Genomic DNA, 12,272 nt, shown 5'->3' with positions numbered 1-12,272 from the left:
GACAGAGTTGACTGGGACTTTCTAGAGGGCACTCTACGCAGGATGGGCTTCTCAGATGCTTGGATCAGAGGGGTGTCAGCCTTGTACAGATAGGCTCATAGTCAGGTACTTTTGGCAGGAGATAGAGGTGATCGCTTCATGCTTACTCGCTCGGTCAGATAGGGCTGTCGTCTTGCCCCCTTCCTCTTTCTGTTCTATGCGGAGGTGATGAGCAGGTTTTTGGTGTCGCAGCAGGTTGGTCTACGGGGCTTAGCATTCCCTATTCGGGGAGATGAGCTACTGGACGCTGGGTTTGCCGACGACTCAGCCTTGTACTTAGATGGCCAGGAGGCCAACCTTCACAGATGTGAGCAGGCTCTGGAGACCTTCTGTTGTGCATCGGGTGCACTGATCAATTGGAGAAAGACAGTGGCTTTCTCGGTTGGTAGTGCTCCTGTGCCAAATTGGATGCCAGGAGAGGGTTTCAGGTGAATTCCCCCAGGGATTGCAGTTCGTTACTTGGGCTCTCAAGTTGGTTTGGACTTGTCTCCCGAGCAGCAGATTGCTCCCCTTGTCCTGTCTATTAGGAGAAAGTTGTTACATTGGAGCTCAAAACGACTTTCTTTGGCTGGCAGAGTAGTAGTTGCCAACCAGGTGTTGTTGGTGACTATGTGGTACATCACTTTCTGCTGGATCTTCTCGAGTTCTTGTATCAGCCAGGTAGAGAGGCTGATCAGGAACTTCCTTTGGTCAGGACGTGACACTTAGATAGCCCGAGCCAAGGTGGCTTGGCAGGTCATCACTCTTCCTTGTACACATGGAGGGCTTGGGATCATTGATCCAGCACAGCAGAGCAAAGCCCTTCTTGGGAAGTTCATCGTCAGAGGACTTCTTCCAGGTGAGGAGCCCTGGAAGGAGTTCTTGCTACAGGGGCTTCGTGCTAGGGTGCCTCAGTCAGGAGGCCCTTGGTAACCTTCGACCAGATGGATCTTTACAGAGATGCGCAGAGTTGGTTTGAGCAGGAGACTGGAGGACCGCTTTGCTGTGAGTTTGCTTCGATCTTGGGAGCTCTTACGGCGTGGCTTGGAGCAGAGACAACCTACGTGCATGGAGGAGCGCCTACGGCAGCCCCTCATCTGGAACCCCATGGTTAGCACTCAGAGAGGCCACTTGGTTGGTAGTCGGCCTCATGTTTCCTGGGTCCCCATGCCAGCAAGTCCAGCGCGTTCTTTAGGTGACTGGCTAGAGTTCACAGGTTTGTTAGAGGAGGTGCAGGGGCTCTAGCTACAGGGCATGAGAGGGGTGCAGAGCATGTGTCAGGACATCTTAGAGTCAGTTCCATCTGAGTGGCTCACACCTCTCGAGCCAGTAGCGCCCCGGTGGATGGGAGCCTTCACACGACTGGAGGTTCTCATCTCAATCAGGGCCTGCTCAGAGACTGTCCCAGCCCTGTTCTTCAAGCTTCAGGGTGGGGGACGCCTACAACGAGTTGCAGTAGAGGCCCCGCAGGTAGCAGAGTGCTGTTTTCAGAGGATTCGAGTAGTGGGCATCTGTGGGAGGACTTGTGTCATAGACCCTGACCCAGCAGCTCGAGACTGGACACTGGAGGCTGTGGGCTTGGGAGTGTTGTCCACTGGCACGAGTACAGTGGGATCTTGGTGAGTGGCTATGGAGGGACCCCTTCTCTTTTGCAGACCACCTAGGAGTCCCTTTCTTTCAGTACACTGTTCGACTGGGACGTCATATACTAGCAGCACAGAGAGAGGCCCACCCCGCTGCAGCACCTCATTGGCAGGAGGAGGGTCTCACAGTTGAGTTCTTGGCAGCCTTTTGGGAGAGGCTGTGGGACTCCAGACAGTCGAGGCGAGTCACCTTCTTTTAGTGGCTGGTCGCACACAGAGCGACAGCAGTAGGGAGCTGGCTAGTGCATAGTGGTCTCTCGGTCGCATGTGACCATTTGGTGGAGAGTCAGCGTCAGTGTCTATGGGACTGTCCCTCGGCCCAGCAGGTGTGGCTATGAGTTCTTCGGTCGATGCCTGCTCTCTCCACGGTTCGACAATACACTTGGGGGGCAGCGGCTTGGTCCACCCTCACGGGCCCGGCACTTTAGTTTGAGCTATCTTCCACCAGTAGGATGATAGTGATGCAGGAGGGGCGACCTACACTCCAGCCTGCTACAGAGCTTACTCCACAGGAGTGGTGCAGTGAGAGAGAGGAGTGTTGGGAGCTCATTAGTGGCTTGACACTCTGGTTCATCTGGCGGGCCCGTTGCTTCCGCATTTTGAGGCTCGCCCTGTGCCACTAGCAGAGACTGTTCGTGATTTTTGGCTAGAGCTGATCCATGCTCTCAGAGGACAGCTTGAGGGACTACAGGGCAGCTTCGACCGCATGCGGGAGCGCCGCAAGGCTTTCCTTCGACTCTGGCGTCCTGGGCCTTTTTACACCATAGTCCAGGGTGTACTCCGACGGCATTACCGACCACCTGTGTGGCTCTTCCCTCCCCCCATTTCTTGATTTAGCCCCATTGTACATATACTGGTTTTTTCATTGGGAGAGTCTCCCACCATGGTTGTTGTAGCCCTCTGGGTGCAAACATTTCATCTTTTCATGAGTAATCCGCATATCCGTGCTCATTCATGAGTGAATCGTGTTCATCTTACAATATGGCTTGCCTATGGAAAGGGAACACATAAAGACGGTGACTAAAATACAGGAAACCATCATGAATGAAACACTCGAACAATGCGTGCTGATTAATCATATGAACACATAATACTTCCTGTGGGGGTTCTTTGGACCTCGACTCGAGAGCCAAGATCGGTTCTCCGTGATTGATCGAATCTGTAATGAGGTTAGCTTCACTAGACAAAGTATCAACTAAACCATCATCCTTGTGAACAATCACATCTTTATCTTGCAAATCATCATGCTCGTGAATAATCACATCTTGATCATGCAAATCATCATGCTCGTGAATAATCACATCTTTATCATGCAAATCATGTGTGTCGTGCTTTGAAGAAGACAAGAGTGAGAGAGTCTCCTTCTCCTGATTCTTTTCAGTCTTCGCCTGCACATTAGAAATGAGAGATGAAGAATGAACAACTTGCTCCCCACGAATGACAATGGGAGAGTCACTTTTGGCATTGAAAGTGAAAGTATTAGCTGCCCAATCAATGAGAGGGTTATGCTTACGAAACCATCGAATGCCTAAAAGCATATCACATCCTGAGAGAGGAGAGACTACAAATTTTTTGCGGAAGGACGCTTGTTGAATAGTGAACAAAACATCAAGGCACTCTTGCGTGATGAGAGAGTCCATACCGGAAACGAAGCTCGACACCGCGAAAGGAGATGTCTTGCTAACCTCCAAGCGGGCTCTTTCGACAAGAGAGTCACTAATCACATCATGCATACTGCCTGGGTCAAACAATATGACAAAATGTTGACCCTTCACATGACCATAACACTTATTGAGAGACTCATCAATGGGAGGATCGTGAGAAACTTGAGTCACACTCGTGTTTTCATTTATTGCATTGATAGAGGACGTGGGTTCTGTGTGTTCTTTAGATTCATTAGATTCAAGCTTAGGACATGTTCTTTTTATGTGACCCTTGATGTGACAATGATAACATCGACCTTCCTTAGAATAATTGCTTTGTTCTTCCGATGTGATGTATCCTCCTAAAATTCCTTGTTCTGCCTTTTCATATGGAGTGAGCTTAGGTTTAGCAATTGTGTTTGCTTTACTCTTGGGTTCATTTGGAGAGTTTTTTCCTGAGAGACTAGAGGAAGATTGGTTAGAAGAGTTACCGTTCTTACCGTTCTGAGGGTTCTGAGAAGTCTAAGAGGTACTTTGCGAAGTCTTGTCCTCCTTAGGCTTTCCCTTGTCGTGCTTCATCTCCTGTGCGAGAGCAATGGCCTTGAGATCTACGAGGTCGAGGACTTTGACATCAAACCTGATTTAGTCGTCCAACCCGAACATAAAAGCCTCTTTGCGCTTCGCATCCGATTTGCGTAATTGGGTGCCAAGCTACAAAACACGGTTAGAAAAAGACATGACTGGAGTACCATTCTCCTTAAGATTGTGCCAATCTTCTTTTAATCGCGCTAGGTACTGAGGTGGCAAGAACCGCGCCTTGAGCTTGTCTTGGAAGTCGGCCCAACTGAAAGACAGGGACACGCCGACCTCGGCTTCCTCTAGGTGTCGGCCAATTGCTCCTCTTGCCATGCTTGATACCAATTGATGGCATCTCCGGCAAGATACATGGCTGCCGTCAAAACTTTGCTATTTCCTGTCTTCTTAGTTGTTGCAAAATAAGAATTAAATTGATGCAACCAAGAATGAATAACATTGGCATCCATCTTACTGTCATACTTATTGAATGTCAACTTCTCGGTGACGGGGTTGTTGGAGTCCGAATCTCGGCTTGCGCCGCTTGATGAACCACCAACATCTTTGACCGGCTCGGGTTCCGAGGTAAGGACCTGTAGGATCAACTCTTGCATGCGTTCGTCTCTTTGCGCCTCATGCTCTAACTCCAAGGCTGCCCTTTGCTTCTCGGCCGCCAAGCGTGCTTGCTCGCGCTCACGCTCCAAGTCGGCCTTTCTTTCTGCTTTTCTTTCTTTTTGTTCCTCGGCCGCCAAGCGCGCTTGTTCACGCTCGTGATCCAAGGATGCCCGTCTTTCTTGGCGCTTGCGCTCCAAGGGGGCACGTTGTGCTTCTTGTTGTATCATCATGTCTATCATCGCCTTGGCCAAAGCCTCCATCGGATTTGGTGCAAACCGTGGGAGGGTCGGAAAAACCTCCTGGTGGGAAAAATTCTTCTTCACCTCCTTCACGCTCATCACTTTCATGCAAAGTATCCATTCCGCTTCGGGTGATGACCATACACTGAGACCTTGGGTTCTGAAGTTCCCGAGGAACTGGGGTTCTTGTGGTTCTTGGGGGACTTGAGGTTCTTTCTTTAGCTTGTAATCTGTGTTAGAGAAGGATCTTCTCTTACCCGAGCTCTTCTCTTTCCCGCGGGCGCACCCCTTGGCGGCCTTGCGCTCACACCAAGGTTGCTTTTTCCTACCCCACGTTGATTGGCCGGCCGCTAAGTGCACGGTCCGCTCTCAATGAGTGAAAAGAGAAACAAGGGGAGGTTGGACAAGCCCTTCTTTCTTGGGTTTCCTGTCACTCTTCAAAAACACGATTAGGAATCGACACGCCCCAGTGGACTTGGGTTACGTGCGACCGCAACAAGCAAAAAATTTCCTTGAGTGATACAAAACACTGCCAAAGCTCTGATACCAATGTAAGGTGTAGCGGAAGTGAATGTTGAACTTTGCTCAAGATGAGTGCTCCGAACTGTGCTCAAGGGTTTCTATTACTTACGGAAGGGAGAGCCTTCCGCTCTTATAGTGAGAGAGTGCAAATGATCACAAACAAAGTGGGCAAACAGTGTGCATGAAAGTATTGAGACTGAGAGATAGAGAGAAGAATATGGCACGAGAATGTTGTCAAACCCTCCTCCGAAGGCCCCACTTTCTATGGCGAGAGCAGTCTACTATTGATTGCACAAATCTCTACAATTCAATGGACTTGCCGACAATGTCGACGATGATGAGGACGGCGACGAGACGGGCTGAAACCTGAAAACGCTAATGGCTGAAATCTGCAAATCTTGTATCTACTGAATTATGACTCTATGTTGGCGACGACGCTGATGACGACGACGCGACGACGATCCGCTAAAAACGCAGATGCTGAAATTTGCGAATAGCAGGCTGAATCTGCAAACTTTGGCTGATTTGACCGCGCGGCGAGGAATTGCTGCGGGAAGGTGAGATCTGCGAGGTTCGGGGGCTATTCTGCGGTGTCTTTCTGCTAAAAATGCAAAACGCTGATGCGAAGGGGACTTCTGTCGTCGGGAATCTGCAAAACGCAGATGGTATCTGCAATTGCACAAATGCTGGGCCGATCTGCTGCTTGATGCAAAAACGCTAGGGATGTCTGCTGCGAATCTGCTACCGCCGGCTGATCTACAATTGCAAAACACTGGGGCTGATCTTGATGAAAACGCTAACTCTGTTGCTGCAAAAAACGCTAGGGATGTCTGCTGTAAAAACGCTAGGTGATCTTGTTGGGGTCTTGCTGAGAAGATGCCTGTCAGACGTTGGGTCTTTGCTGCCTCTTCTGCCAGAAAGTGCTAGCGCTAGCTTTTCTTATATACTTGCTTGTCAAAATTGCCCTACCCAGTTTCTGCACTGTAAAATGCTTCTGATGGAATCTGATGGTATTGTTGATGATCATGTTGTGTGCAACCAGAGGATATGCATCTACTCTAAGTGCCTGGACATGCACGGTCTGCGAACAGATTCACAAAAGTGCCAGAACACTTCCTAAGCTAGGCTATCTGAACTGAACTGAACCCTAGTCATGAAGTAGCTTGTCCACGTACACACAGGGTTAGATGTGCACGTGACAGGATAGGGGTGCTGTGGAATCATTGGGCTATAGAGAGGCAGTCAGATTGTGTGTTGGGTGTTTTCCCATTTCCCCCTTTTCAACGTCTGCATCAGAAGGGGGGTTGGCAAGAAAGGCTGTCCCTCTCTTGTCAAGCGACTCGTGGCAAAAGCACTACTAAGAGATCTCCTAGCAGCCGAGGAAGGTCCTACCCCATGGGTCGGCTACGAGGTAGAAGCGGGGGAAGATGAGGAAGCAGGGGGGGGGGGGGGGGGGGGGGGGGGGGGGGGGGGGGGGGGGGGGGGGGGGGGGGGGGGGGGGGGGGGGGGGGGGGGGGGGGGGGGGGGGGGGGGGGGGGGGGGGGGGGGGGGGGGGGGGGGGGGGGGGGGGGGGGGGGGGGTTGGGGGGGGGGGGGGGGGGGGGGGGGGGGGGGGGGTGGCGACCACCCAGAGGGCCAGGCTGACGTTGTGGCCCCTGTCGACGTCGAGCACGAACCTACTGTCAACCCTTCGCTGCCTAAGCCCCAAGCTTGGAGGGTGAGTCTTCCTGAGTGCCTTGTGGTTGTCTGTTACTGCTGGCCAGCTCTAGGAGGCTGGGGCTGAGCCTGAGGTGAAGGTTGGGGCCTCCTCCGTGGATAGGCCTTCGGTAGATGGCCCATCTGTCGACAAATGAAACAATGATTCGGAATGCCTGAATACTCCATGCTCTAGCGGAACCAACCACCACTCACCCGAGGTAGTAGAATGACCTTCGGGAGGGTGTGGGTGTCCCGAACCAGAACACGTACTGTGGGAATGCTAGCTGCCTTGGCAGCTACAAAGGCTGCCGTTCGAGGTGTCTCCAAGACAGTCCCAATCTCTGAGCCAATCTTGGGTAGGAGCGGAAGGTACTGTCTCCTCAAGCTAGGGAAACATACCGAAATGGGAAGGTCTGCCTCCTCGACAAGAACATCGATAGGTAGGTCGAAATCGTGGTGCCACTGTCGAAAATGAGCTCGAACTGCTCGGATGGCCAGGGGGCTCATCGCAATGACCTTGGACGCCATCTCGGGAGTCTCAAACTCTATCTAGTAGTAGCCACGTTGGAGAAGTTGAACATCGAGGATCTTGCCCACCCTTACGAGAAGGCGGGCCTGGAGGAGATCATGCCTCACCCTTTGCTGTGTCTTGTGCTGAGAATCTTGCAGATAACAGAGGTGGCCTGAAGGCGCGCCACCTCTGTCTCTAAGCTCGCTTGCTCTGTCGGCGAAAGGGCAAGTTGGATGGTGGGTTCTGCGGGTCGGGCGAGGGGGCTTCAATGAAGTCCCTCTGTGGCGGAGCTATAATCTTCCATCTGTATCTGCTGCTGCAAAGGCGAACGAAGTGGAGTCAAAGGCGTCGATGAGAGCGAGGTGAAGTGGCAGGGCGAGTCGATGCCACTAGGAAGCAAGTACCGAGGAGGGAGTCAGGGATTGGCGACAGGCTACGAGCAGCACAAGGAGAAAGGGGGGGGGGGGGGGGGGGAGGGGACGGGCGGGCGGGCAGCCGAGGGCATCACGAGAGGGGGAGGGGGGGGGGGATGAGGCGGGCTGGCAGGGATAGGGCAACGCGAGGGGAGGCAGGGGGGGAGGGGAGCGATGGCATGCGCGATAGCAACAACGGCGAGCGTTTCCAAGGTGCGAGCTTGGAAGCTTTTTTCCTCGCCATGCATCTTATGCATCAGATTGCTATGCTTTGGGTGTGTGTAGCTTATGTGATGTTGAGGAACCTCTCTCTTTTCATGAAGCACAAAATTCAGAAAATTGGATGGCTGCCATGCACTTTGAATATGATGCAATTATAGAAAATGACACATGGACTTTATGTAATTTGTCTCATGGAAAAAAGGCCATTGGTACGAAGTGGGTTTACAAGTTGAAATGCAAGCCGGATGGTGAGATTGATCGCTATAAAGCTCGACTTGTTGCAAAGGGTTATGCATAGCAAAAAGGCATAGATTATGAAGAGACTTTTGCTCCCACTTGTCGTATGACCACTGTGCGTTTTCTATGTGCATTGGCAGCTCATTTTGGTTGGGATGTACATCAATCAGACATTGTTACTGCTTTCTTGAATGGTGACATATTTGAGGAAGTTTATGTAACGCAGCCTCGCGGTTTTGTCAAGAAAGGACAAGAGGATAAAGTGTGCAAATGTAAGAAAGCTTTGTATGGATTGAAGCAAGTTCCTCGTGCTTGGTATGAGAAAGCTGATACTCATTTGGTCAAACGAGGCTTTCGTAACAGTCCAACAGAAAGCACATTGTATGTAAAGCGTGAGGGTGATGTAGTTCTCATTGTCGTTCTCTATGTGGATGATTTGTTGATCATTGGACCAAATGAGAGACTTATTGTTGAATTTAAGGCTGATTTGAATGCTACTTTCAAGATGAAAGATTTGGGGCTGTTGCATCATTACTTGGGTGTACAGTTTAAGCAGTGTGATGGTGGTATTGCCTTGTGTCAGACAAGTTACATAGAGACATTGCTATGTAAGTTTGGACTTCAGGATTGCAAACCTATTGCCAATCCCATGAAAACAGGTTTGAAATTGAGTCTTCATGAGCTGGTGATGCTACCGATGTCACTATTTACCAAACTGTTGTTGGCTACCTTATTTATGTATGCAACACAAGGCCGGATATTCAGTTTGTAGTCTCACAGGTTAGTAGATTTATGCATAGCCCAAGGTCTAAGCATTGGCATGTTGTCAAGAGGATTTTACGCTACTTGAGTGGCACTTTACATCGTGGCTTGTTTTATCCCAAGAGGGAATCATTGCCGCCAGATTTCCATGCTTTAGATTGGGCTGGTTGTTTTGACACGCGAGTGTCCACGACTGGTTTTTGTTTCATGCTCATCAGTTCATGCATATCATGGTTGAGCAAGGAGCAACCTATTGTGGCCACTTCGAGTTGTGAGGCCGAGTACATGGCAGTCTTCACAACTACGGCTGAGTGTGTATGGCTCAGACGCCTTATGGCTGATTTGGGTGTTGGATAGGACACTGCCAACACTATCTTCATTGATAGTCAGAGCGCATTGGCAGTTAGGAACCGAGTTTTTCATGCTCACACAAAGCATATTGAGGTGCATTACCACTGTCAGGGAGAGGCTCTCAGCAGGAGGGATCAGCTTGGCTTATGTGCCAACACAGGACAACCTTGCGGATCTTTTCACAAAGGCATTGTCTTGTGAGAATTTTGAAGCTTTTCGCAAATCTTTGGGCTTACTCCCCTTTGTGGATAGGGCATGGCACTTTGCTTTACTCTATGTGCCAGCTCTCATTCACCGCATCACTCCCAGGGGGGATTTGTTACCATATACATGTGGTAGTGATGTGTGTGAACACACTTAAGACTGCTGGGGCATTTTTTCCCTCACTAGGAGGTTTTTCCCCCTGTGCATTGTATATATGCCCATCACTCTAGGGCTATCTTATCTTTCCATTGCACACTAAGTAATACACTCTTTGTTGTGTGCCTTGAGATTCATTCGTCTTCTCCAAGCTGTGTTTCCCTGCAACCCTAATTCCAACAACACCCTGTCTCGCATGCATCTGTACCTGTGTCCGATAGGGCTCCTGCTTCTCTGAAAACTTCTCTGCCAATAGAAGAGCACTGTCAAATGTTGTCGCAATCTCTGTAATCTCCAGTGAATCATTCTAACGTCGTAGATGTCTTATCTCTGAGGGAGGGTCCCTAGGTCCTGTGATCTCAAACAGCACACCAGTGATCCAATCATCCACTTGATTCGACTGTGAAGCATGGCATTGAAATATATGATTCTGACACCGCTTCTTAAGCTCAAAAAACTCCCGGTTCAGCTGAGACTCTCGCTACCATGAACTCTCTGGCTAGGCAAGGCCCCATCTCAGCCCACGGTCACTCATGCGCTCGGATCTCCTGTAGGTGGCAGTGGGCAGTCTCATGAGAAATACGCTCGACTCTTCTATCCTCACTGCTATAGTTTGTTAGGTGGCCTGCAGTATGTCGAAGTGCATAGCAGAAGACGGGGGCACAGCGAGAATCACCTTTGTTAATAAAGAGGCTGGCCTCTATTATTGCATCAATTTTCTGAGCTCATTGGTGCCTAAGCTGTCAAACTCACTATTGGACAAAGTTTGTAAGTGCATGAAGGTCATGATTATTTGACTGTTATTGTAAAACTTTGCAGGTTTATCTTGCAAACATACGGTTGCCCAATGTCAACACAGATATTCTTGTAACAGTTAACGAGCCTTTACTGATAAGGTAAATTATTGCTTTTATGGTGCTTTTTTTGAATAGCAGGTGTATGGATATCAAGCGAAATAGTATGTTAGCTTTTATGTATGCGATTCCTTAGGATCAGCTCTATGTTCATCCTCGATGGGTTCCCTTAGATGGCAATGCACGCGATGCTAACTGCAACAATTGCCGATGAAACATTTTTATGGCTTTATAATCACTTTGTGCCTGCATGCTAATGGAAATCCCCAAACAACCCAACCCCCCCCCCCCCCCCCCCCCCCCCCCCCCCCCCCCCCCTCCCCTCTCTCTCTCTCTCTCTCTCTCCCCCCACCCCCCCCCCCCCCCCCCCCCCTCCCCTTCTCTCTCTCTCTCTCTCTCTCTCTCTCTCTCTCTCTGTCTCCACTTTTACGCATGAGACTCCTTAGGATCAGCTCTATGTTTCATCCTCGATGGCTTCCCTTAGATGACAATGCATGCAGTGTTAGCTGCAACAATTGCCACTCTTTGTAATCACTTTGTACTCGCATGCTTATGGGCCATCTCTCTCTCTCTCTCTCTCTCTCTCTCTCTCTCTCTCTCTCTCTCTCTGATAAAAGCAAAACTGCATTCACTTTAGAACGTGAATGATTGACTAACAAAACATCATCCTGAAACAGTGAAGAGAGTGAGAGTGCAAAAGTGGTTGGTGCAGGAGTTGCAGTTTCTGCTGAAGCCGCTGGAGTTATGCCTGCCAGCGAGATTTTCCACCTTGTGCTTGCAACCTTCAAAATTAATGATTGGGGTCTTTTTGGCAATTGACATTCTTGTTTTCATATGGAGTTGATTTTCTCTTTGATGATGTGGAAAGCTTTCATGTTGTACAAACAGCAAGTAAAGCAGATAGAAGCATTTTATTGAGCAATGTGGGCAAGCAGCCATCCAGGCGTGCCATGTGTTGATCTAGATACCTTAACACTCCCCCTCATGCTCAATGCATTGTAAAATAAGACTGGATGTCACATGCAGTTTGTGCATGGACTCTCTACTTCCACAATATTCTGATTCCTTTACTCCCAAGGAAAAACTCTTAAGGAGAAAAAACGACTAAGCGAAAGATGAAGAAAATTCAAAAGTCTCTTCATTTTGACCATTACCCTTCATATTTGCATTTTAGGTGTTTTGTAAGGTTCTTTTATTTTGTGAAATTGTACAGACCTACTCCTTGTTTAGCATATTATGGTTGGAACCTCTAGGGAAAGCTGCCTAGCTAGACCTGCTTCCCCCCGTGGCGCCGCAGCTAGTTGCGTTGGTCTTGATGCTTGTGTTACCTAGGAAAGTCTTTTTCCATGTCCCGTTTCAATACCAAGAAGTTGTAAGCAAAGCATAACTAGCAGCAGTAATGAAGGTGTTTTCTTACAAAGGGAAGCTGTCTATTTTCGTTGTATTATGAGAAAGGGAGAGAGATTTATGTTAATGGAAGAGCAAAAGTGGTTCTGTTTGTCCTCTCTTTACAATTGAAGGAAGTACACTAATGCTGTGGATCACATGGACAGATGATCCGTTAAGATGAAAGTAGTGCTCACCAAAGACCTTGTAACGATCTACTGCAAGA

The 12,272-nt window shown here is 49.4% G+C and overlaps 1 protein-coding gene across 2 annotated transcripts in view; it reads left to right on the top strand.

Annotated features, from left to right (window-relative positions):
* The window catches only part of LOC147465761 (uncharacterized), a 68,608-nt gene extending 56,798 nt beyond the window's left edge, over nt 1–11,810 (top strand). For both annotated transcript variants that reach the window (XM_086521625.1, XM_086521628.1), the window contains 2 exons: nt 10,626–10,702; nt 11,338–11,810. In XM_086521625.1, coding sequence (XP_086377751.1) covers nt 10,626–10,702; nt 11,338–11,479 — 219 coding nt within the window. In that variant the 3' untranslated portion in view covers nt 11,480–11,810. The remainder of the gene's footprint in view (nt 1–10,625; nt 10,703–11,337) is intronic.
* The last annotated feature ends 462 nt before the right edge of the window (nt 11,811–12,272 follow it).

The sequence above is a fragment of the Adiantum capillus-veneris genome, chromosome 1, assembly GCF_014529385.1.
Source record: "Adiantum capillus-veneris isolate H3 chromosome 1, ASM1452938v2, whole genome shotgun sequence".
Lineage (NCBI taxonomy): Eukaryota > Viridiplantae > Streptophyta > Polypodiopsida > Polypodiales > Pteridaceae > Adiantum > Adiantum capillus-veneris.
The sequence above is the reverse complement of the archived record's forward strand: the minus strand, read 5'-3'. Positions and strand labels throughout refer to the sequence as shown.